We start from the raw sequence: 25,323 nt of genomic DNA, 5'->3' as shown, positions 1-25,323 counted from the left end.
GCGCGTCGCCGTCGCCGGGCTCCCGTCGTCCGCTCCGCTCCCCTTTCGGTGCACTTGAGTCCGCCGCCCCGCGGTCCTGCGGCTCTCCGTCCTGCCGCTGCGGGCCGCGGGGCCGAGGCCATGTCCCGAAAGCAGGCGGCCAAGAGCCGGCCGGGCAGCGGCAGCCGGAAAGCCGAGGCCGAGCGCAAGCGGGACGAGCGGGCGGCGCGCCGGGCCCTGGCCAAGGAGCGGCGGAACCGGCCGGAGCCCGGCGGCGGCGGCGGCGGCGGCGAGGAGGAGTTCGTGAGCTTCGCCAACCAGCTGCAGGCCCTGGGGCTGAAGCTGCGGGAGGTGCCGGGGGACGGGTGAGGCGGGCCCGGGAGCGCGGGAGGCGGCGCCGGGGGACGCGCCGGGCTTGGCGACCGGCGCCCGCTCTCGTCCGTCCACTCACTCAGGCGGCCGCAGTGCGCGGGGGGTCCCGCGGCGGGCGAGGCGGCGAGGGCCCTCCCCGGGGACGCTCGAGTTACCTCAGCTTCCCCTAGTTGTGACAGAGGCGGTGAGGAAGCTGTAAAGTGGTCCGGAGAGAGAATTGCGGAGCAGAGCTCCCTTAGATCGGTGTCCAGGAAGGCCTCTGAAAGGTGACATTTAAGCTGAGACCTGCGGGGATGAGATGGAGCCAGTCGCTTGAAGAGCGACAGCGGGACAGCACGTAGAGCAGGCACAGTGACAACCGGACGACTAGAGGCGTAGGTGGCCTCACTTGCTGTAACACTTGGCCTCCTTTGAGTCCTTACTTTTGGGTCCCCCCACCCCCACCCCCTTTGGGAAATTAGGTCAGCGAGGGCCTGCGTGTTGGCTGAAGGCAACTTCTCTGGTTCTCACTTCCATGGGCCTCAGTTTCGCTTCTGCGAGCAAGCTTCCTTTGGGTTTGGATTAGGTAAAATGTGGTAAATAAATGGACGAGAGGGAGAGAATGGGAGAAAGGAGGGGGAAATGGTTTCGGGAAGGGGGATGTGGAAGCAGGAGCGTGGCTGGAAGACGGAAATGGTAGGGGAGAGGGGAGAACGGTTGGGACCCGCACTGCCTGTGGACTGGCCCCGATTTACCTTTGCCGTCGTTCCTGCCCGTGCTCAGTGCTTTAGGCTCAGTGGATGGAGCTTCATTACATTGTATTTCCCCCCCACCTGGCGCAGCGCCTGGCACAGAGGCGCTCAGTACATTTTTGTTGGATGAACGAGTGATAAAAGTATAGAGGGAGACCAGCTAGACCCTCGGCAGGGCCTCTCAAAGGGGCACGTCCTCAGTGGAGTCACTCCAGTTGCAGACTTGCTTTGCTGGGTCTTGTTTTTCACCTAGTCCCTTGATTCTGCCAAAGTAAAGTTTATTAACTACTCAGGGCCTTACTTATTTTTATCAGACTCACAAGCACGAGACACTGCGTTATAAACCAGAGTACCAATTGAATACGGTGGGATTGGGGTGGCGCTGTTCCTTGCACATGGTTGGGTTGCTTGTGTCTGCTAAGCTGGGCATGGTGTTCTCAGTGTTAGGGCGCACAGGCACCTGAAATATTCAACAGAAGAAGGTTGCTTATGAGCGGAAATCACACCACAGGGAGCTGTAAATTCTTGAGGGAACTTTCCTAATGCTGTGGGCAACTTTGGGGATGCTACCTCTCCACCCCCCGCAAAAGAGAGCATGCTTCTGGCTAAGAGGAGCTGGGAGTACATGGATGACTGACACTTAAGGAGTTCTTGGCCTAGTAAAAGAAACATAGCAGTGGGTCTCAAACATTTCCGTCTTAGGACCCCTTTTCACTCTTAAAAATTACTGGGCACTCCGAAGAGCTTTCGTTTATGTGGGTTATAGCTAGCAATATTTACTATATTAGAAAGTAACAGAGAAAAATTTAAAACAAGAATCTGCAAACACATTCCATTAGCTGTCAGAGTGATAACCTCATAATGAGATCCCCTCTGGGAAACTCCACAGAGTGACAAAGGTAAATAACATCTTGGTTATGAACTAAGGGATACTCTGAAAGGGTCTCAGAGATACTTTCCCTACCCTTGCAAACTGGACGACACGTTTAGAATAGGTTATATAAATAAAGTGAAGTTTGATTACTTTTAACAGTGATTGATTACAGAGGTGCTGTTGAGAAGGAAGTGACTCCCACTCCCTGAAGTGGTCAGGGGCACCTTCTCACTCATTCAGCAGATTCTCACTGAAACTTACCCAGCGCTAGGTGCCTCTTAGAGGAGGTCACGTACAGACTGGGTCATGAAGGACCAGTAGGAATATGCCAAGAGAACATTCCAGGCAGAGGAGTAATATATGTAAAGGCACCTTTATTTTGAAGAGATCTACAAGTTTAGGATGACAGGAATGTAGGATACAAGGGTGGAAGTCAGGGCGATGAGGCTGCGGAGACCAGAGGTCAGCTTGACTGGAGCACTCATGCTTCTCACTTCCAAGGTCTTTATTCTTTGGACAGTGTTAGGTAAAACGATAATTCCTCGTATGGGCTCCATGAACTAACAAATTCTTCCCGTGGGTACCATGAGATGGACTGTGGGGTCAGCCCTTCTTAGTATTGTGGTGTGTTTGGACATGTGATAATAGGCTTTATCGCTGCAGTGGATGATGTTTCCTGTGTAGTGAGGAGCTGGCAGGTATTGAGAACTCTTTGATGAAATATAATAAAGCTATGGTAATATAAAAAATGGTTGATAGGCTTCGCTCTTCCATCTTTCCATTCTGGTCTGATTACAATATTGAGTAGCCTGAGAGAGCATCTTGCTGTGTAGGCATGCTTGTTGGTGGTATGGTATTTGTAGAACTCTGGAACCTCCAGGAGTTTGGGGTTAAATTAGCTGGTATCCTCTGAGTCTAATGTTTCCATGAGTTGAGTCAGTTTAGCATAGATTAATTAGGGAGCTATTTATGGGGTTTTGCAATGCATCATGGGCCACTTTCATATTTGTTATGTTGTCTGGAAGGTGGACCCACATAAATTGGATTTAATTTCAAAACAAGAAAGATTTTAACCTTGATGTTGTCCTTAAAAACATCACTGGCTATAGTGTGAAAAGAATCTCTTATTGGATTAGGCAGTACAGACAACATTAGCATCTCTCTGAACTATAGTTGTATCCTACTAAGTATAGCCCTAACTTACATAACTAATTAGTAGTGTTCTAAAATTAAAACATCAAAGAATCACTAATTTTAGCCATTTATCTCTGTCCCAAAACAAGTTGTTTTGTTTTTTATTTTGTTTTCATAATGGATCTTGGTGATGGAAGGGTATTTACATGTCATCTTTCCTGTTTATTAGCTACCTGCATCACCGGTACAGCAGCCTCAGCTTTTGTTTCCAGCACATTGGTTTTCAACCCTAGTGGCACAATAGAATCACCTGGGGAACTTTGGAAAAAATACAGTGCCTGGGCTTTCCCCTAGGTCAGCTACAACAGAATCTCAGGCAGTGGAACCGGTTATTGATATTTTTTTAAAAAGTCTACAGGCGATTCTTAATGTGCAGCCATAATTGAAAACCACTGATTTATTAGAGTCTAGATTCTAGACTAATGTTTCTCGAACTTTAGCATGTAACAGAGGCACCTGGAGGGCTAGTTAAAACAGTTGGAGTGATTAGATTTCTGGGCCCCAACCCCAGTGTCTGATTCAGTAGGCCTGGGATGGCTCCAGAATTTTCGAACAGGTTCTCAGGTTATGCTGATGTTGCTAGTCAGGGACCACACTTTGAGAATCAGTGGTATAGAGCAGCTCTGTCCCACAGGAAAAAAAAAAGGAAGCCATGTATATAATTTAAAATTTCCCCCCTAGCCACATTAAAAAACTAAAAAGAAACAGGTGAAACTATTTTTAATATGTATTTTAAGCCATCCTGAGTCTATACATATACATCCTGTATCCATAGAGCTGAAATAAAATTTCCTTTTATTTGCTAAAATCTATATCTCTGTACAGTTTTAGTTTTATATTATTGTACAAATATAACCTTTCACTATGACTAGTAGTTGGAGGTAGCCTTTAGCCCTGAGCCTTCCTTAGCCTAAACATCAGTAGTTGTTTATATTCTTTTATGCATTTTAAAACCACATCATTTCATCTGAACATGTCCCTTAAAATGCAGTCACCAGGATGGTACCCAGTACCCTAGGTGTGGTCTGACCTCAAAGACTAGAACAAAATCTGTCCTCGCTCCTTTCTCTGCACATGGACTACTATTACTGCAGCCCATTTTTTTTATGTCTATATTAACAGTCGTGGCCCATACTGAATTATCAAGCCCTTAAAACCCTTACATACTACTTGTGTAATTGGTTGTTTTTGTGAACTCAAATGCAAGACCTTTCCATAGACCCCTGTAGCACGGTGGTTCTTAAGTGGGGATGATTTTGTCCCTCTGGGGAACGTTTGGCAGTATATGGAGACATTTTTGATTGTCACCACTGGTGGGGAGGGAGGTGGTGGTAGAATCTAGTTGATAGAGGTCAAGGATGCTCCTAAACTTCTGCAGTTAACAGGACAGCCCCCACAGCACAGAATTATCCCCAGATGTCAATAGTGTGGGGCTTGAGAAGTCCTGCTGTAGTGTAGTGGGTGAAGGGTGGACCTAGGACAGTGGGATCTCCTGGAGGTCCTTTGGGCAGTGATTGCTTTGTTCTCTCTCATCAGCGTCCAAGTGCTCTCCCTGGGCTCCCTAAGGGAATCAGGTTGGCTGTAGTGATTGTTCACATTTCCTGTGTTATTACCTTGCAACTGTCAGAAAAGGAAGTGATTTGTCTGTGTGGTTTTTTCATTTTGACTATTTTTAGTGAGCTCAGGAAAGTTTGGTAAATGTAGAAAAAGATATTAAAATAATGTGTAATTTAACATTTACTTCTAATTCTACCCAGGAGTAACTACAGCTGACATTTTGGTGCCTGGGTTTGAGTCCTGTGTCCACCGAGTCCTAGCAGTGTGCCCTTGGGTGAGCTACCCCAGGGGGAGAGCAGCAGAACCTGGCTCAGAGCTGTGAGGACTAAGCACCTGTAGTACATGTGAAGTGTTGGCAGCAGTGCCTGGCACATTGTAAGGGGTGTTTCAGTGGGGGGTCAATGTTTTTTCTTTGCATACATTTGTGTGTAGTGTGCACGAACGTGTTTGGCCTCATGCAATGTAGTTTTATGCCTACGTTTTTGGCTTATATGGAGAACATTTGCCTGTGTTACTAAAAGTACTTAGAAAGCCTGTTACTTTCTGTAGAACACCATGAATTTTGATATATTAAATGTAAAATAACTAAATACATAATTTGGGCTAAATAACACCTTTTGAGCTAGATTAAAAAAATAGACCTAAAGGTTTAAGAAAACTTTGAGAGAAAAGCTTAAATTGAGAAGGCTTTATTCATTAGCTTACCTCCCCCCCAATTGAAAAAAGACTGCCATTGTTAGATTTTAGCAAAAACTCCTCAGTCTACTAGAGAATTACTCTGTTCCAGTCCCTTCTAGAATCTTGTCTCAGACTGATGCAAAGCTGCTTGGTTTCTAGTTTATAGAATCTGTCATCTTCAAATATTTCCTCCCTCTTTGCAAAAAATAAAGTAAAAAATAGTATAAATCCTTATACATTTGAAGAGATTCCTGCCTCTCTATACTTTGTATTGAAAATTCATTTTTCTGAGTTGATAAATAAAAACAAAAAACCTCTTTCTCCTATGCATTTGTGTCTAAAGTCCTCCTGGAAGTGATAAGTTTATATTTTGGAGTTATATCATAGGTCTTCATTTGGAAGAGTAAACAGTTTGGCGTGAAACTGGGCAACTGTTGGCTTCAGAATAGCTTCTTTCCTCAGTTTTAAGGATACCAGATTGTGTTTGTCTTGTTTCAGGCTCTGTGTATCTGGGCTTTGTGTGTATGATATAGTTTGGAATTTTAGAAGCCTTCGAGGGGTTTGAAAGTATTGGTAACTCTTTAAGTTTATTACCAGCATTTTAATTTTAGAAACAAAATAAAAATCATGTTTGAAGTTTTCGTTTGGCAGGAATAGCAACAGCTTGTGGCTCCCTGGGTGAGAGGTGAGGAGCCCAGGAGGAGGGAAAGTGTTGCGTACCCATTGCCCAAGTACCTTTCATAACTTTCTCCACTGTGTTCTTAGGACTCAAGCAGGGTGCTCAGTTCAGTTTGTATTGGAAGCTTGACACATTACTGTCTTTTGGGTGCTCTCTGTTAGGTGAATGACTAGTTAGCTGGGCAGCTATAGTGAAACTTGTTTCAGAAGAGAGGCAGTAGATATGATTTATCACTATGGAAGAGCATCTGGGAGTCAGAGCCCTTGAGAAGTGGCCTATAGTGTCTGGACCCTGTCTTCAGGCAGTTAGCGTATCACCAGCTTCACTTGTTGAAGCAGCTGAGACCCAGGGATGTGTAATGACTTTTTTGAGTCAGCAGCTAGTAAGTGGGGAATAGAGTCCTTGTTTGTGCCTCTTACGAAGGTCACATAGTTGGACATCTGCCCCAGTGCTCTCCCCTCAGTATTTGGGAAGAATCCCAGAATGTCAGAGTTGAGGCTTTCTCTTCTCTGTGTGGAGGATTTCCATGAATGGCTCAGCATGAAGCATCATTGTTTTAGATGAACTAAATTCATTTTTAGAAGGTTTTGACCAACATTTTTGTTTTAATAGCAATTGCCTGTTCAGAGCTCTTGGCGATCAGTTGGAGGGACACTCACGAAATCATCTCCAGCACCGACAAGAGACAGTGGACTACATGATAAAGCAGCGGGAAGATTTTGAACCCTTTGTAGAAGATGACATTCCCTTTGAGAAACATGGTAGGTTCACTGTGGGACACTGGATTCCCCAGGAGTAATCCATTGGTAACTAAATCCATAGCACCCCCCTCTCCTCCCCTACCAGGGATTTGGTTACATAAACTATGGCATGTATTCAACAAATCTGCTCTGCAGTAGGCGGCATGCTAGGCAGTTGGGATTCAATAGGTTTAGATGTGTATGCCCTTAATAAAAATGACGATGTTCATTGACTTAAAAAGCTCTTCATGGCTTCTAATTCAATGGGGGCCATTGAATAAAGGAGGAAGCAGGCTATAAAATACTGTGTATAGATTGATCCTATTTTTAAGAGGTGTACACACACAGAAGCACACTAGAGAAATTCTAGAAAGATACTAACATTTTATGGTTGTTTGTTCTTGGCTCCATATATTTTTCAGAAACCACTTCCTTTAAACTTCTGTAAAGGGGAGATAATAGCACCTATTACAGGCTTTTTTGGTGAAGATTAAATTGAATTATATCATTAAAATAAGTTCTTAACTGTTAGCCATCTGGGGATGATGGATCTATGCATATTTTAAATTAACTTTTGTAGAGTTTTCTGATTTTAAATGATCATGTATTACTTTTATAATCAGAAAAAATCAAAGTCATTTTAATTTCTCACTGAAAACCCAAACACAACCTGTTTTCTTCAAGGCAAATTATTTAGTGATTTTAATTAGTTCCTTAATAGGCACAAATCTAGTAAGAAAATACAGATGAACTTTTAAACTTTAATTTGACAATTTACTGAGGATGTACTGTGCTAGGTGCTGATATATTTATGTTTTACAATAACATTTTCATCACAGAGCTCACAGTCTTATCTGTCTCTTATCAGGAAAGAGATAGTATTTCCTATGTTTTAGAGTGCTAACTCTGGGAACCATGTCAGGAAAGAACAGGGAGAGAGACTGAGAAGGGAGGTGAGTTAGGAGGTGCTCTGCACTGACCAGATGAAAGAGTGAGAGGGTCCCCACCAAGGCAGCTGCTGGGAATGATGGGGGGGGGTCCAGACCAGCTGGTAGTGTAATTGACAGGATTCATTGGAGGCGGGGAGGAGGGGAGAGGGGGAGACAGAGGTGATTCTGAAGATCCGGTTTGGGGAATGGCTGGGTAGCTGTACTGTTCACAGTAGAGAGGGCTGCAGGAGGAAGTCATTTGGGAGGGGAGCTATCAGTGGTTGTCTAGCAGGTAGGCACAATTTACCAGATGGTCAGCAATTTACCTACAGTTTACCAAATTAAATGCGGGTACACGGGGCAAGTTTTATAGTTTAGCCATATAAAATGAATTGTGTCATTGATTCAATTAAAATACTTTGGGTGAAGTGAGTTTTTAGTTTGTGACTTGAAATTCCACTTTGAACATCTTGAGTGAAGGTCAGGTGGTAGATTTCGGGGTATGATGGGGCAAGGATAGGCACTTTAGATGTATAGTGGGAAAGTGTTTTCTTCAAATGTCACTGTGCATTCCTGATCACTGGTTGGTGCTTCATAAAGAATTTGTGCTTCAAAGTGAGGAGTGGCTCTGACTGCCATTGCAGAAATGGAAAGAAACCTAGAAGTCTTAACATTCTGTTTGTGTGTCAGTTGAAGACTAGGCTTATTACATCATCATTCCTATCATAGTTAGATGCTTTTAATGTCTGTCTACCCTGTTACACTGAGATTCCTGAGGGCAGGACTGTGCCTCTTCCCTAACATGGCAGTGCCTGGCACATGGTTGGCACTCCTAAGATATTTGTTGAATGAATAAATGAATGGCTCACTTAACTTTTCAGGACCTAGTTACCCTTGCATCTGGCTGTATCTTTTAGGATTATCCTTTCCTCTAGACTGTGGCTTTGGAGAACCAGCAACATCTTTTCTCCAGCTGAACAGATACCCAGATCAGAATCCTGAATGTTCTTAATGCTCCTCTCCCTCCCTCCTCATACCCAGTCATTCATTAAGTCTTGTCAGGTCTACCTCAGTATTTTTTCTCTCGCTGCTGCCACCTGTAAAATTGGGCCTCTGTGCTCATTAGCCTAGATTTCTTCAATACTCTTTCGACCGTTCTCATTACTACTTGACCCATTCAGTTTGTGTTTTGCAGCCAGAATAGTGACCTACATGTACATCTAATGTGTCTTCCCCTATCTATAAGCCCTTGGCTGCTCCCCATTGACCTCAGGATAAAGTCCAAACTCTTGAGTTCTTTGCAGTTTGTGGTTTTCTTATTTCTCTATCCTCACTTCCCTCCCTGCTGCTTTAGCATTCTAAGTTCCTACAATAGTGTATCATCCACAGACTCGTCTGTCCACCTCTCTCATCTCTCCCTCTGGAACTTCATTTCTCTTCTAGCTCCTACCTGTCATTTGGGGATTAGCTTAGTTGTCTATCTCGAGAAGCTTATCTAATGAAACACCTCACTTCCCCCTCCCCACTACCACACTGGCTTATGCCCCCTATCTGGAGTTAGCCAAGCGGCAAGGTTTTAGGGCACAGCCTTCCTCAAGACTTCCCTCACTTCTGACACCAACTGCAAGTTTGGGGTTTCCTGAAACTGCTCTCAGGTTTAATGGTTTGCTATAAGGACCCACAGAACTCACTGAAGGCTTTATACCCACAGGTATAGTTTACATGGCAAGGTTATAGATCAAAATTAGCCAAAGGGCAGAGTGGAGAGGTTCCAAATGCGAAGCCTCTCTTGTCCTCAGGATGCACCTTCCTCCTGGCGTCTGTGTGATACAGAGTATTGTCAGCCCTGAAGCTCACCTGAACTTGGTGGCCAGTTTTTAATGGTGTTTCATTGTGTGGGCATTATTGATTGGTGCCTAGCTCCCCAGCTCTCAGTTCTAGCTGACGTCACATGGCCAGAGAGTCACCTCATTAGCTTAAACTATCAGGTGTGGCTGAGGAGCCCACCGTGAATAATAGAGACATTCCTATCACTTGGGACATTTGAAGGGTTTAGCGGTTGTCTCCCAGGAGCCAGGGACAAAGGCCAGACCTTTCTTTGGGCAAGGCCAAATTCTTTACCATACATCCCTTTTCTGTAGTGCTTATGCATCAGTAGTGCCTATTTTTTGTTTGCCCCCAATTGGTTGTAAACTTCTCAAGGGAAAACTGACAGGCTATATAATGGAATAGCGAAAAGCCAGGATCTTGGAGTTGGGCTGCTTGGGATATAATCTCAGCTCTGTGTACTGGCTCTGTGACCTTGGGCACAGTAATTAATTACTCTGAGCCTCGGTTTCCTCATCTTTAAGATGGTGTGCATGATAATATCTCTCAGGATGGTTTTGAGGATTAAGTGATAATCCATGAGGAGTAAAGCAGTGCTTGACACATAGGATGCATTCATTAATGCAAATTATTATAATCACTGTTACATTTCCTCTGTCTTTTATAGAGTAAGGCTTATGGGAAACATTCAGTAAGTGTCAATTGAAGGAATAAGTAAACGAATCTTCTCTTTATGAATGATTGGTGCCCTTTTGAGTAGCAGTCTGCATATTGTTGAAGCATCTAAATTCCTAGACTCTGACAATGCTAATGGAGTTTGTTAGATGAATACCCTTGTTTCTCTCTATTTGAAGCTAAAGTACTAAAGCATGTTTGCATTTGGATCTTTCCATTAAAAAGATTTCATTTTTCTCTCTCTCCTGTTTCCATGCAGTGGCCAGTTTGGCAAAGCCTGGTACATTTGCTGGCAATGATGCAATTGTAGCCTTTGCAAGAAATCATCAATTGAATGTGGTGATTCATCAACTTAATGCCCCTTTGTGGCAGGTAGGTCACCTATTCAGGAGTTTAGCTGAAGCTTTTCTTTATAATTTAGCTTTGGGGATGTCCTAAGATGATGGGGCATGACCGGTGCTATTGAACTTTATAGGGCAACTTGGACTGTGAGCCTAACCAAAGACTGGAAGTGTGTGGTGGCTTGGGATTACCCTGTGCCAAATTCACATGGAATCTGGAGTATAATTCAGAAACTTAAATGCCAGAAACATTATTCAGCAGTCAGCTAATTGGGTAATTTGGGGGAAGAGAGCCTAATGTGGAAATACTGTTGATAATTCTGTAAAATATGTAACTGAGAATTTGAAGGATTAGTGCATACAAATTTAATTTCCAAGTATGCCTAGTCCCACATGTATGGTTGTGTCTTTTAGGTGGAGAGAAACAGACCGAATTTACTGTAATAACCATTGCTTAAAAAGATGTTCTAAACAACAAAATTTAATGGCCTGGGGTGTCAAGTTCCATTTATCCGGTCTGCTCAGCTGTATGTATGGTTCCAGTGGTTTTTCTACAGCAGATAATACTGTACAATAGATGTTCAGTTTGTGCTGTAGGATGGCAGAGCACATTGTTGAATCATTTAGCTTTTCCTTTCTTCCCCTGTTGTGAAGTAGCTGTCCATTCAACCTTCTTTACCTTTGGTTTCCTAGATTAATCCATCAAACCAAACCAGAGGTTGGGGGAGAGTGCATACAGGCCCTTGCTCTTCCCCCTCACATTCAGAGTGCTTCCTGTGCTTTGGAGCTCTCCTGCAGACTGGGCTTGTGATTTCTGTCAGTCCCCTCCCCCTCCATCACTCCTCCGCTTCTAACTTTTTTTTTAATTAGAAAGGTAAAACATTAAACATAGAAAAATTTGAAAATTCAGAAAAACCAATAAAAGCAAATAAAAATCACCCAGAGTCACATTCTCCAGAGATTATTACTGTTAACATTTTAGTGTGTATCCCTGTCACTCACACATACTTGTTAGCTATGAAAATATTCATACATAACTGGAAAGACATGTATCACAATGTTTTTATGCACCCTTCGAACACATCTACACACATATAGACATATCCATATATATGTACCCACACTTATGTGTCCCTATATATTATTATAAAGGCAACTGGGACCTTTTTTCTCACTTTTTTCATAGACCACCAGTATATATTTTCCTTTGTAAGTTGTTTATTCATAACCTTTGCTCATTTAAAATAAACTTGAGTTTATAGAGAGATATTTGCGTATAGCATAATTAACCCTTCTCAGGAGTGGATTCTTTTTGACAACTATAGTCATGTAACCACCACCACTATCAACATATAGAATATTTCCATTACCCCCTGAAGTTTCCTCACGCTCCTTTGCAGTCACTAGTCCCCTCCCCATCTCTCCAACCCCAGTAACCACTAATCTGATTGATCTCTTACAGTTTTACCTTTCCAGAATGTCCTCTAAATGATATTATATAGCCCTTGTGAATGCCATAATGTCCTTTGAACAAAATTATAGCACAATAAATTAGATACTCCGTGGATTGGTGAGGGATTTTACAGGGAGGGAAACAATGTGTGTGTCCTTTGGGGCAGTGTTGTCAGATGTACTGACACCAGAGAGAGCTATCATCTTTTTAGTGAGGTGCTCTCTTTCTAAGGATGGTCTTTGAGCCAAGAATATTCTTACTTTTTTCATTGTCCCCATTTTCTGTCCTTAAATTATTACTATTCAGCAGAAGTCATCAAAATCATTGGAATGTACAGCATAATGGCCCTGTTACTCAGGGCCAACTCAGTAACCAGAGCTCGCTTTTTCCTCCGTCGATAGCTTTATTTGTTTCTTAGTTATCTAAGTAGTTGTGGAAGATGCTTCTGCATAGTTAGAATTTTTTCAAATACATTTCTTAGCGTTCTCTTTCATGAATTGCTAAGCATTCAAAGTATATGTTTTTAAAATAAATCTGTTTGCTCTGTAATGAAACTATCCACTGGCTCCCCCATCTCCCCCTGCCCCAATGAAGCATCTTATGAGATTTAGGAATTGCAACTTTGGTTGCTCCTGTCATGGTAAGACTTCTTGCATTGATAACAAGTAGGCTCATACAGCAATGGAGATACTGAAACCTGCATTTTTTTCCTGGTTACGAATGGAATGCATGCTTCTGTGAGCAGTAGACACATTTAACGTAGAAAGTGTAAGTCCTCTGTAGTCTCCCTCCTCATGAAAATTACTGTCAGCTATTTTGGTGGCTATTCTAGTTATTTTTTTCCTATTCATAATGTGTATATAGTATTATTTAAACATGTAAGTGCTTTAGGAAGTGTGTCATTCAGAGATTCTAATAAACTAGTTTCCTACCCTAGTACTCTCCCTGGGAGAGAAATGATGCCGTCTTTATTCTGTGTATGTCAAACCAGACCGGCTGTACTTTGAGAGCGAGATAGTTACCAGGAGAAAACTTCCATGCTTCCGACTTCTGGTCCCTTGTGCTTCCTGTTTGTTCCATGGTTTTGCTGTGCTTTTAGATCACAAATAATGTTAAAATTAATAGTAGTGTCTTAGTACCCATGACTTTCAGTAAAAATAAGAAGGAGGTGGTAAAATTTTAGAGTTTTAACAAAGAGATGATTACCAAGCTTTCTAAGCAACAGATTCAGAATTACTCTAGAGTTTCTGTCAGGTGGAGTTTTTGGTGGGTATACCCAGGCTGGACCTTAGGGCTTCTGTATGACAAGCCTCTGGGGAGTTCATTCTTGCTGGGGTGTGATCCAGGAGTGCCAGTCACATGGGATATCATGTGAGTAGTGCCTCCAGGGTTGTACAGTGCAGTAGTACTGCTTGGCTTTAAATAATTTTGTTTTGAAATTGATGTAAGTGGGAGATTGACTTTTTCACGTTTCTTAGAATGTGGTTGATGGAAAATGCTCATTTATTGTGAAGTAATGAAGCCTGTAGAGGCCCTTCATGCTTATGGCTTTCTTTCTAGGTCCTGGGAAGGACTCTAGCATTTTAATATTTGTAATCTTGTATTTTTCTCAAGGAGGGCCCCCAAATTGTGTGCTCCTTAAGCCCAACAAATCTGTGTCTGCTCATAGGCCTCTCCTCTCAGAAGGGGCCTGTGCACCTGGAGAGGTGCTGATGCCTGGAACTTAGCCTGTTTCACTTCACTGTGAATCTGCGCTGGCTTTTGAATATGTGTTTTCATATAGATTTATTTCCATATAGTTCCATTCTAAGCAAGTCGAAGCCTACTTGCATGGACAGGAGAAAGATAAGTCAGAAGTTGCTCTGAACATAACCAGTCATATTCCTGATTCATTCCACATAGAGCCTGTTGACTGGGCTTCCTGGACGACCTAGGTAAGCATTTCTCTCCAGGGGTTGACAGTGTCCATAGCCTCGCTGGCATCTCCCTTTGCTTCCAGATTCGAGGTACGGATAAAAGCAGCGTGCGGGAGTTACACATTGCCTATCGATACGGTGAGCACTATGACAGTGTCCGGAGGATCAATGACAACTCGGAAGCCCCCGCCCATCTCCAGACTGATGTGAGTGAGGCCTCTGTTATCTTCTGTATTCTCAGCTCTGGAGGAACCAGGTTGAGGTCTGGGTGCCTGGAGCTAAAAACCAGTGATGTTTTTGTGGAAATTTGCCTTTAAGAATCTGTGGGCTTGATTTTTTTTTTTTTTACTTTTTTAGCTCAGATGAGAGTGACAGATAAAATTGCTTGTCATTATTTTGCTTTTCCTAATGACTGATAGCTGTGATTACGTGGATAGAATTTATATAATAATTTTAAGTTACTTTTAGTTTCAAAATTAGTCCATGCTTCTGGACCTGGAGAGTATTATGCTAAGCGAAATAAGCCAGTTGGAGAAAGACAAATATCATATGATCTCACTTCTGTGTGGAATCTAATGAACAAAATAACCAACAAAATAGATCCACAGACATGGATGCATGGAACAGCATGGACAGATTTCAGAAGGGATGGGAAGCGATTAACACTGCTGTGAATATTTGTGTATAAGATTGTTTGAGTATCTGTTGGACCATATAATAATTCTGTGTTTAACTCTTTGAGGAACTGCCACTCTGTTTTCCACAGTAGCTGTACCAGTTTACATTCCCACCAGCAATGCATTGAGATTTCCACTTTCTCCACATCTCTACCCGTACTTGTCATTTTTCTTTCTTTTTAAAATTATGGCTATCCCGCTAGGTGTGAGGTGGTACCTTATGGTTTTGATTTGCATTTCCCTAATGACTAGTGATATTGAGCATCTTTTCTTGCACTTCTTGGCCATTTGTATCTTTAGAGAAATGCCTAGTCAAGTCCTTTGCCCATGTCTTAATGGGTTATTTGTGCTTTCGTTGTTGTTGAGTTGTAAGAGTTCTTTATATATTCTGGATGTTAGATTCTTATAAAATATATGATTTGCCAGAATTCTTTTTGTTTGTAGTATTTAAAAATTTTTTTTTAGGTATAGATTATCATCTGCCAATAGTGGTAACTCTTCTTCTTTCTTAGTGTTATATGTCTAATTTTGTTGGCCAGTTGCATTTTGACTGTTGCCTCCTAAACATTGTTAAGTAATAATGGTGGTAGGGCAAGTCCTTCTTGCTCCTTCCTTTAGCGGGAATGAAGCGGCGCTCTGTGGCTGACCCTGGTTACTCAACCACGCCCACACTATGAAACTGTTAGCCTGTTTCCAGCTCCTCACTATCAGTAGCAGTGTGATGAGCACATTTATGTAAGTCCTTTCTATACTTGACATTATTTTCTTGGATAAACTTCAAAGACTTCTGATATACATTGCCAAATTTTTAGAATATAATTTTATAATGGATTGCTTTTTATTAACACTCTGTATGGCACATTACTGGATTCCACTTACACTTTTCCATGCAGAAAGTAGAAAGGTCCTTGCCCATTTCCTGTCTCCCTGCATTAATAGCAAGCAGAAGGGGAAGGGATTGAGCACCTGCAGATGGACGATTTTAGCTTTTCTGGTTTAGGCATAGGTTGCATGGATACTAGGTGAACTGCTCTTTATGGTTTTAAAGTTTGTATTGACAGATTCACTTGAGTATGGTGGTATACATGTGAGGTTAGATGAATCATGTCACTTGTGACTATCCAGCTAGGACAGGGACTTCAGCACATCAGAGCTCGTTGATGACATAGGACCTAGGGAACCAAGTGAGAGGTGAATGCATGCTTCAAGACAAGCTGTTGTGCCGCAGAGCTTGTCAGGTGCTAGTGTAGAGAATTGCCTCTGTTAGGCTCACACCTCTGGAAATCAGCTGAGACAGATGTGTGCTGTCTGGCTTGGCTGCCATGGCCAAAATGAAGGTATCTGGAGACCATGGGAGCGCTAATGCCGTTCTTACCGAACACTTCATCCCATACCTTGGGCTGTTCTGTTTAGTACTCCAATTGTGGATTGGAATCTCAGTACCTGGATGAAATTTAGCCCAGTCATAGCTCTTAAGGTTGTTTCTGGAATCTTATCCCTATATATTTGAATGTTTTTGAGATTAGAGCGTCTTCCCACGTTGAAGATTCTGAACATAGTTTGCAAGTGTTCCTTGATGATTACTCTGAATATTCCCTTTAGTTTCAGATGCTTCATCAAGATGAATCAAATAAGAGAGAGAAGATCAAGACAAAGGGAGTTGATTTTGAAGACGACCTGCGAGATGAGGTGGAAGATGCTGTCCAGAAAGTGTGCAATGCGACTGGCTGTTCAGTTAGTATCTCCACCTCACAGTAGCCTGGTTCATAAACAAGCGTTGCTGTGCCTAGTTCCCCTGCTAGTTTTGTAGCACACTCTAGCATGCCAGCACCTGATGGGCCATACAGGCCCATGATACTTGTAGTTTGACGAGGTTGTGTGACATGACTTAATGAGAGCTGTTCACTCATTTCTCTCTCGTTTGCTAGACTTTACCCAATACTGCTCAAAATCCTAAGGAAGTATGTGGATTTATTTTTTTCTGATTAGTGTTTGTACAAGTAAGAGCATTTTATAAAGGGAATTCATTTATATTAAGTGGTTATTCACATGACCAGCCTTATTGAAAGTTGACATTTTCTAAATGTAAATGGTCTTGAAACCTTGTCTCAGTTCTCATTATTACATCATTTTTGTTTATCAGATTGTCAAAGTAGAGAGAGGCAGAAAAGTATTCCCAGAGTCTTGAAGTGTTTCTTTGTTTCTTGGATAGGATTTTAATTTGATAGTCCAGAACCTGGAAGCTGAAAATTATAATATTGAATCTGCAGTAATTGCCATGCTTCAGATGAACCAGGGGAAAAGAAATAGTAAGTCCACGATTGATATTTATAAGCTCTCAAAATGATCGTATTGGTGAATTTTTATTGTATTGATTTTCCAAATATTGATATTTAATGAAGTCACAGGTAGTAATTATAACGTCCATTCGTTCAACAGTTGTTTATTAAGCACTTTCTGTGCAGGCTGTTTTTACTAGGTTCTAGTCCTGCATCAGGGAGAGTGTAGTCTGGGGTGGGGATGGAGATCAGGTGGTAGAGACTGATAAGTAAACCGACACAGTAATACGTAATGGAGTTGCAGGTACAAGGTGCCAGGGGAATGTGTGAAAAGGCCACCAAGCCCAGTTTTGGAGGGATGGAGAGTATCAGGGAAGACTATATCCTTTCAGAAATAAAATTCCTTCATAAAATTCAAATGATAACAAAAATTGAATGGAGGAAAAAAAATACCTTATTTTTCTGATGGAAATATTTAGATTACTAGCATCTGTCAACTGGTGGTAATTCAGAATTACTTTTACTTGAACTGAGTTTAATTTTGTAACACAGAGGAAGGAAAAAAGATGTGATGTCTTAACTGTTTTCTCAAGTCATTTATTTAAAATTATTTCAATATTTATTGCCAGATATTATATGCCAGATACTGTTTCTGGCATTATAGTTTCCTATGTGGTGGGATGTTTTATTTCCACTTTATATATTTGCTCTACCTCCTTAGAAAGCAATGACTAACTTGGTTTCTGCAACTTTAAGACAGCACTGCCCATATCTGTGCTGTCTAGTATGTTGTGGGCCTGACACGTAGCTAAGGGAGCCTAAGGAGCTAAATTTTAAACTTTGTTTAACTTTAACTTAAATAGTCACATGTAGCTAGTGGCTCCTGTACTGTATAGCACAGCTTTAGAGCCTGTTTCTTTTCTGGTTTTTGGCTGCAAGTGAAAGATTTCCCCCTCAGTACTTGATTAAAAAGTGGTTTGTCTAATGAATCCAAACACTCTGCTGGTGGAAAGCTGATGACAAGGCTGGTCAGCAGGTTACTGTTAAGTCTGTCTTCCAAATTTTACCAGTATTTTTCCCCGTGTTCCCTACTGTGTTGACTTGATGTTAGGAAACTTGCTCTCCAAATGACAGTAAATTAGGGACCCAGGTAATTTTAGAGTCATTTAACAAGAGTCGAATTGTGTAACTCTCTTAGGTTCTCAGTTTTAATAAAATATCTTTCTTTGGAAGATGCAGAGGAAAACCTCGAGTCCAGGGGCCAAGTGCTGAAGCAAAGTGGTCCTTTATGGGAGGAGGGTGGCAGTGGCTCCCGAATCTTTGGAAATCAGGGCTTAAGTGAAGGCAGGACTGAAAACACTAAGGTGCAGGCCAGCCCTGGTGAAGAAAACAAGGCAAATAAGAACCAGCTCCCCAAGGTATGGAAGGTGGGCTGCAAGGGCAGACGAAGGGGTGGGGGCTGTAACTCTGTGGCAGTGGTTGGAGTTGGAAGGAGCTCATTTTATTTTATTTAATTAATTAATTTTTTAAAGTATGTCTTTATTGATTTCAGAGAGAGGAAGGAAGAGGGGGAGAGAGAGAAACATCAATGATGAGAGAGTCATTGATCGGCTGCCTCCTGCAAGCCCCTTACTGGGGATCAAGCCCGGGACAGGGCATGTGTCCTGACTAGGAATCGAACCTCCATCTCCTGGATCATAGGTTGATGCCCCACCGCTGAGCCACGCCAGCTGGGCTTGGATCTCATTTTAATGTGTAATTTTCTTTTAACTTATAAAGTAGTTATTGTAGAATATATAGGGTATATATAAAGGTATAGCAGGAAGCAGAATGAAGGCCTCACTGTCCTGTTTGGCATATACAGTGGTGATTGGAAGGAAGTACACACTGAAATGGTACTCTGTGTGTACGTACACCCTCCTTTTCCACCTAACATGACTGTGTGTATGGCTGCTTTCCACGGGAACTCACGTTATCAAATCCCATTTTTTATAAATACCATCATCTGCATAATTTATTTGTAGACATCTGTATTTTGCATTACTTTCTTGGCTAGAGTCCCGGAAGAGGACTTGACAGGTTAAAGGGCATGGATATTTGAAATTTTTTAAGGCTTTTTGGTAAACTGTCAAGTGCTTCCCAGAAAGGTTGTACATCTCCCTCACCACCCCCTAGGCCCACAGGTAATATATGAAACCATTTTAAAGACTTACACCAAGAAGTTCTGAGCTCAAAATGCAACATGAGATAAAAAGCCACAGGCAGAGGCAAAAGTGCACTAAGCTTCTGCAGAGTTTGTTAGGGTTACCTGGGCCTTAAACTCTGCAGAGAAAGGTGTCCTGTGGCCCATTGAGGGTTATCTCTTGTTGGACTAGGGTTCACATTTTTTTAGGTCATTTCGAAGTGGTTTATGAGGAGAATGGAACTGATTTTGTTTGCTAGCTCAGCAAGGGGATATAAATTTAAATGGAAATTTGAGCAGTAATGGAAACCGAATCATGTTTGGCTGGTAGGGGGGTTTTCTGTGTTCCGTTCTTGTTGGGAGGCGGCCTGTGCTCTTTGCCTCTGTCTGCCCGCACCTCCTTCCGCAGTGGCCCCGAGTCAGCGAGCTGGCCGCTCCCCCAGCAGTCCTCTCTTTCAGGTCACCAACAAGCAGCGGAGGGAGCAGCAGCGCCTGGAGAAGAAGAAGCGGCAGGAGGAGAGGCACCGGCTAAAAGCCCTGGAGAGCAGGAGCAGCCACCGGGACAGCAACAGAGGCGACGCGGAGGCCGGCGAGCATGTCACCTTGGTGAAGACCTTTGCTGCTCTCAACATCTGACTCTCCTGCTGGGTTGTGAGAAGCGAGTGGAGAGGGGCGGGCTGTGCACCACGTGTCTCTGTGAGGCGGTCCCCAGAACAGCCCTCAGAACCCCAGGAGCTCACACTCTGAGTTAGAGCCCTTCAAGCAGCCTCTTTTTTGTTCAAAGTTTTGTTAGTGACGTGTCTTATTTTCTGAAAGCTCAGTGAAGCCATTCATGTTCTGTGATTAAAAGGGTGAGATTTTGGGTGAGTGGTACATCAGGAAAAACCTTTCAGGTGTGGTTTGATTTGTTCTGGAAATCAGTTCAGTGACCCTGGGATCTTTCCTTAACCTTGGGGGTGAGGTTTGTTGTATTTGTTCATGAACTAGTTTAGATTAATTGTTAGACACTCAGAATGAGAAGTTTCATTTGTTTCTCTCTCACTTTCAAGCAGATATATTAATATACAGGCTAGTTCGTAAATGATCTCCAACTCAGGAACATGTTTAATTTTCTTTCTAATCAGAAAATACTTCAGGAAGTGTGCTCCCAAAGTGACCTGATGTGGGGGTGTGGCCTGCAGTCGGGGTGGGAAGTAAACTACACTTCTCTCCTTCCTGATTCTGACGTCATTTCTGATGGGATGCAGGAGCTGTTAGTTCGTTTATCCTCAAGCCATATGATGCATGCGCCTGACTGTTAATTAGGCCTGGGCTTTGCTGCAGAATTGATGCTGTTGAGTTTTTGGCACTTGTCTTTTGACGATGGGAAGATGGCCTGTCACTGCTTATGATATGGTTCTGGGATTCTGACAGTATGGCAAGTCATAAAGGGAGAAATCGAGGGATTCCTGAGTGTTTGCCTGGGAAGAGTCTAAAGAGTTTTTGATTTTGTTTGGAGAATGTTTGGAAGATCTAAGGTTTTTCATCTTCATGTTGTAAGTCACTGTTTTCTTCCTTACTTTTCTAGACTTAGATGCCTTCAGAGAAATAAAAGGTAACTTGGCCTGTTGCTAAATTTTCTTAGTATTGTGAAAAAGAAATCCCACAAAATGCTGCATTTATTTCTCTTTATTTGAATCCCGCTTGGGATTCTGATGTTGGAAACTCTCCAGTGCCCACCACCATAGACTGTCAGGGATGTGCTGGACCAACAGGGCAGAGAGTGCACTTTGGCTGAGGACTCTGGACGACTCTGCGGTTCTGAGATGGACAGATTTGAGCGGTGGAGTTAGTAGGTGTGAGCTTTAAAACTGTGTGTTGGAAATGGCCAGTCTTGGATGGTCTTTGCCTTTGGGGACCTTAATATGTAGACAAGTAAGATATGCTAAATCAAAAGGTAAATTGTTACTCTCCCCCGTCAGATTTCTACGTTCTGAGGTGAGGGAAACTATAAAAAAGCGTTGACCTGTGTAGACATATAACTGTCTGGGCTGGCCCTGGATTCATCGAATTGTCTGTCAGTGAGTGATTTGCTTTCTTTGGTTTAATGATGTGTTTTAATTTTTTGCTTTTTTTCCTTTGGTGACTTTCTTTGGGTGGAGCATCATTCGTCTCTAGGAATTGCTCCCAGGACATTCTGGTTTGGGTGTCTTCCTGGTACAACACATTGTACTATTTAGCAGACTGAGAAGCTGCACAGCTGGTTTCCCTTGCACTTTGCAGAGTCCTGAGTGAGAGGCACCAGAGCTCAGTCTAGACGAGTGGAGGGTCCCCATGGCCTGTCTCCATGGGGGTGAGGTCTGGGCGGAGTCCTAACCAACTCCAGTTGAGCTTTCCTGAATGTGTCTTGTTTGTTTTGTACTATGAGCGTGCAGGAGACCAGATCTCTCAGAAGGATCAAGGTTGTGTGCCAGAAATTCAGCAGATTTATGAGTCAGAAATAGCGTAGGGGAGACCCCTTGTCTGGAGTGGTAGAATTGCGTTATCTACTTGGTTAGTGAAGGTAGCCTTGGGCCCTACTGGGTTTTAGAAGTTTTAGAAGCTGCTAAAAAGTTAAAGAATATTGGGCATATTTATTTATCAATTACCTAATTCTGATAATAGGTTTCAGCATTTTTGGGGGTAAAATAACAATGGTTTTAAAAACTAATCAAATGGCTTTAGTAATTTCCTTTTATTACTGTTTCATAGTTTTCCAGTTATAATTGGTCTGTGTTTAGTTTGTTAATTATTAGGAAAGGGGTATATGTATCCAGCTTGAATGATATCTTCTAGCTAAGAGTTTGGGTTTAGACCTCACTGCTTCAGTCTCGCCAAGTATGAGGTGGACGGAATCCATGTACTTAGTTGCCTTCATAGTCACTTGAAAATTACTTTATTGGCAGCCAAACGGAGGCTGTGTTCAGTCCTGAATGGCTATTGTCAGTAATTGGTACCTAGTACAGTTACTCATGTGCACTCTGTATTAGGAAGTGACTTTTTTTACCTGTGTCACATCTTGGCTGTTAGAGAGTTATGTTACACATGGGATTGTCTCAGTGGCTTTTAGTGAGGCCTGAAAAAAGGGATGGGGCAGTGAACCATAGCTGCTTACTAGTCTTATAAACTGTATATAAAGGTTTTATGAATTAAAAAAAAAGATTTTTTAAAGGTCGAAATAAGGAATAAAATTGTAGTGGCAACAGCCTTGTCCCAGAGAGGTAGATGCATTAAAACCACATAGAGCCACAACTTCTCAGTAGCATAGTTGCCACCAGGAGATGCTAGAGAGACGTGTATGTATTTAATTTTCAGTATTTGAACATTGCTTTTAGTTGGCTGAGAAATTATGGCAGAAAAAGACTCTCAAACGTTAGTTGAGGTTGTCTGTAGTTTCTTTTATAAGCTCTGGACACTCTTCCAAACCCGTGTTGAATCCGAGGGCTTGTGAAGCAGGCTCTCCCGGGGGGGCAGTAGGTGCTGGGCTTCTAGGGAGCCTTTGCTGGGTAATTTAAGCTGCCCTGCTGTCCTGGGGAGCTCCTACAATGTGAAATGTCACGGTGCAGGGTGGGAGGGTGTGGCGGGGAGGGGAGAGCTGCTCACCTATTGTGTAGGTAGAGAGCAGATGGACTTTGGCATTGAACTGTACTCCTAGTGAGTCCCTGTCATCAATGTGCAGTTTCTCTCATTCTGAGAACCTCTAGCCTCTGCCTGGGTTTTACTGGGTTAACAGAGGATGCAGTCAGTTTGCCTCTGAAATGTCCAGCTGGAATATTCAGTCAGTTAAAGGAAACTTGGATTCCCAGTCAGAGCTAAGCCACCCTGACCAGAAGGATCTTCCTGGGCGCTGAGAACGGAGCCCCGTGGTTTCAGTGGCACGGCTGCGGCCCTCTGGCTCCTATTCTGGGCAGATGCGTAGCTCTGCACCTTTGTACCTCAAGGCTCTATAGAGACCGTTACACTCGGAGTCCGGAGCCCTTTTCTGTCTCTCTATTCTCATGATCCACGGTTCATCAGCTCAGCTCCCAGAGCAGGCATGGGCACTCTGGGCCTTCTGGCCATTGTTCTGACGTGATTCAATCATGGCACTTTTACAAGGCATGTGTTTCGACTCTAAAGCAAATCGTGTTTTTCCACTGATGTTGAATTAGAGATCTACACGTCATGTTTAATTGTAGCAGATCTCCTGCCTTCTCATATTAGAGGGGAGATGGATAATTGGTTTGAAGTGGAGACAGTGAGCACCAGTCACAACGTGCTTACGCAGCATGGGGCCCAAAGGTGCACCACGGCCTGGCCCCAGGAGAGAGCTGGGTCCATGGGCTGCCTGACCCTGCTCCATCCCAAGGTACATTCCCTGGAAACACCTCAGGCTCTTAACCATTTCCTCTAAGGGGTTTCTAGAATCTCTATCCTTGCAAAGTCCTTGAGAAGAACGTATTTCTATAAAAGCAGAACTGCGTGGTGACTTGATTTTAAGAGGCATCCCCAGGATGCAGAACTTGTTTGCTCACTGTGCTGGTGATCATGGAAGGTGACGATCAGTGGGCAAAACCTCGGTGGTCTGCCCTGATCCTTTGCATGTCACCATCCAGCAGGCTGCTGTTGCCAGCTGTCCATGGCAGCCTGCAGTCCGATCCCTGGCGGGTCCCTGGACCAACACTTGAGGAATGATGGTGTGGGGCGCCTCTCATCTTCCCCTCTCCTTGTTCATGTTCCCGGTGGGAGGGGCCCTCGCCTCCCCAGCTACCATTCCAGCATCTTGCACCAGCATTGAGCTCAGCAAGAAGGATAGAGCCAGGACTCAGCCTCCCTGTCCCTGTGGCTGATGCGGACGTGTGGTGGGCGTCAGTCCCCTTCGGAAGGAGGCGTGTGTGTCTGTGGAGAACACAGCTCTCCATGGGCTTGGGAACCTTCTCTTTTTTCTAATTGCACTACACTTGTTCTAGCTTCAGTCTGGAGATAAATGTAAGACCTCCGTGGGGTCATGATCCATAGCCGTAGCAAGCCTCGCCTTACCTATGGAGCGCGACGGGAGAGGTGTGACCGCTGTCCGATGTCCACAGTCCATTTCCTCTAGGTTGTTTCTTTCCACACGTGTTAGTCCCAGCCCTTTCATTTTTTATTTACCAAAGTACTGTACTTGGCTATTTGCAGTGTTTTCAAAACCAAATGTTTCTTTTTTTGTTTTTAATCTTCAATACTTGGTGCAATAGAAGCTGCAAAGATGTGCCACTTTATCTATGAAAAATTTATTGTATACCAATAAATTCTAGTTTAAAGACAAAGTTGCAAGTTGTTTCTGTCTCTCTGACCACTGTTTGAGGGCATGAGTCTGAGAGTATCCCACAAAGTGTCCTTTTAGAGACCTTTGTGGGGAAGGTGTGTTCCGGTGCATAGGCGCTGGGACCTCACTGAGTTGGAGCTTTACCGCAGGCGAATGCACACCCGCGGAGCCGCCCTAGGACTGGACACCAGGGTTTCTGCTTCATACCTAAGAGCCTCTCTGATGACTTGGAGACTGAGATATGAGCAGCTGTCTGTGGCCACCACCTGGGGGTTTCTCCAGAGCTCTGAGGGTTGGGTTGACCCCATTCTAGGAGAAAGCCAGGCACACAGCAGTGACTCACCTAGAAGGGATCCTCAGCCCTGGCTGGTTTGGCTCAGTGGTTAGCGTTTCGGCCCTGGGACTGAAGGGTCCTGGGTTCGATTCCAGCCAAGGCCATGTGCCTTGGTTGCAGGCTCGATCCCTGGCCCCAGTCAGCGTGCGTGTGGGAGGCAACCAATCGATGTGTCTCTCTCACGTTGATGTTTTTCTCTCTCCTCTCTCTCTGTGAAAATCAATGGGAAAAAGTATTACCAGGTGAGGATTTAAAACAACGAAAGAGATCCTCAGAAGGGGAAGAGGGAGGGCCAGCCACAGAAAACCAGAGGGAGGGGAATCCCTCAACGTGTTCAGTAGGGGCCCAGCGCGCACCAGGGCTGCGGTGAACCTGAGGTCAAGATCGATTTCTCCAGGCCTCACCTTGGCTTTGCCACGCAGGACTTCCACTCTTGTTCTGATGGTACTCAGCACGTAGTCTCCCACTGGGCTCTGGGATGCTTGGGTGACAAGTACAGAGGAGTTTCTTCCTCAGTCCCTGTCCTCGTGTGACTTTCACCTCACCCCATGATCGAGAGACCTGGATGCACGAAGACTATCTGGTCCCAGAGCCCATGAGG

At 43.5% G+C, this 25,323-nt stretch overlaps 1 protein-coding gene across 2 annotated transcripts; it reads left to right on the top strand.

Moving 5' to 3' along the window:
- Nucleotides 1-24,380, top strand: OTUD3 (OTU deubiquitinase 3). Of its 2 annotated transcripts, XM_081145637.1 has the most exons (8): nt 1-344; nt 6,677-6,825; nt 10,495-10,607; nt 14,029-14,151; nt 16,225-16,356; nt 16,835-16,931; nt 18,135-18,319; nt 19,543-24,380. In XM_081145637.1, exons 1-8 carry the CDS (start codon nt 121-123, stop codon nt 19,717-19,719), a joined length of 1,200 nt encoding a protein of 399 aa, XP_081001763.1. In that variant the 5' UTR covers nt 1-120; the 3' UTR covers nt 19,720-24,380. The 2 variants fall into 2 exon arrangements, with proteins under 2 accessions (XP_081001763.1, XP_081001762.1); XM_081145636.1 differs by lacking the exon at nt 18,135-18,319 and having other exon boundaries at nt 20-344.
- The last annotated feature ends 943 nt before the right edge of the window (nt 24,381-25,323 follow it).

This window comes from Miniopterus schreibersii, assembly GCF_964146895.1.
Source record: "Miniopterus schreibersii genome assembly, chromosome: 8".
In the NCBI taxonomy this organism is placed as follows: domain Eukaryota; kingdom Metazoa; phylum Chordata; class Mammalia; order Chiroptera; family Miniopteridae; genus Miniopterus; species Miniopterus schreibersii.
This window is presented reverse-complemented; position numbering and strand designations above follow the sequence as displayed.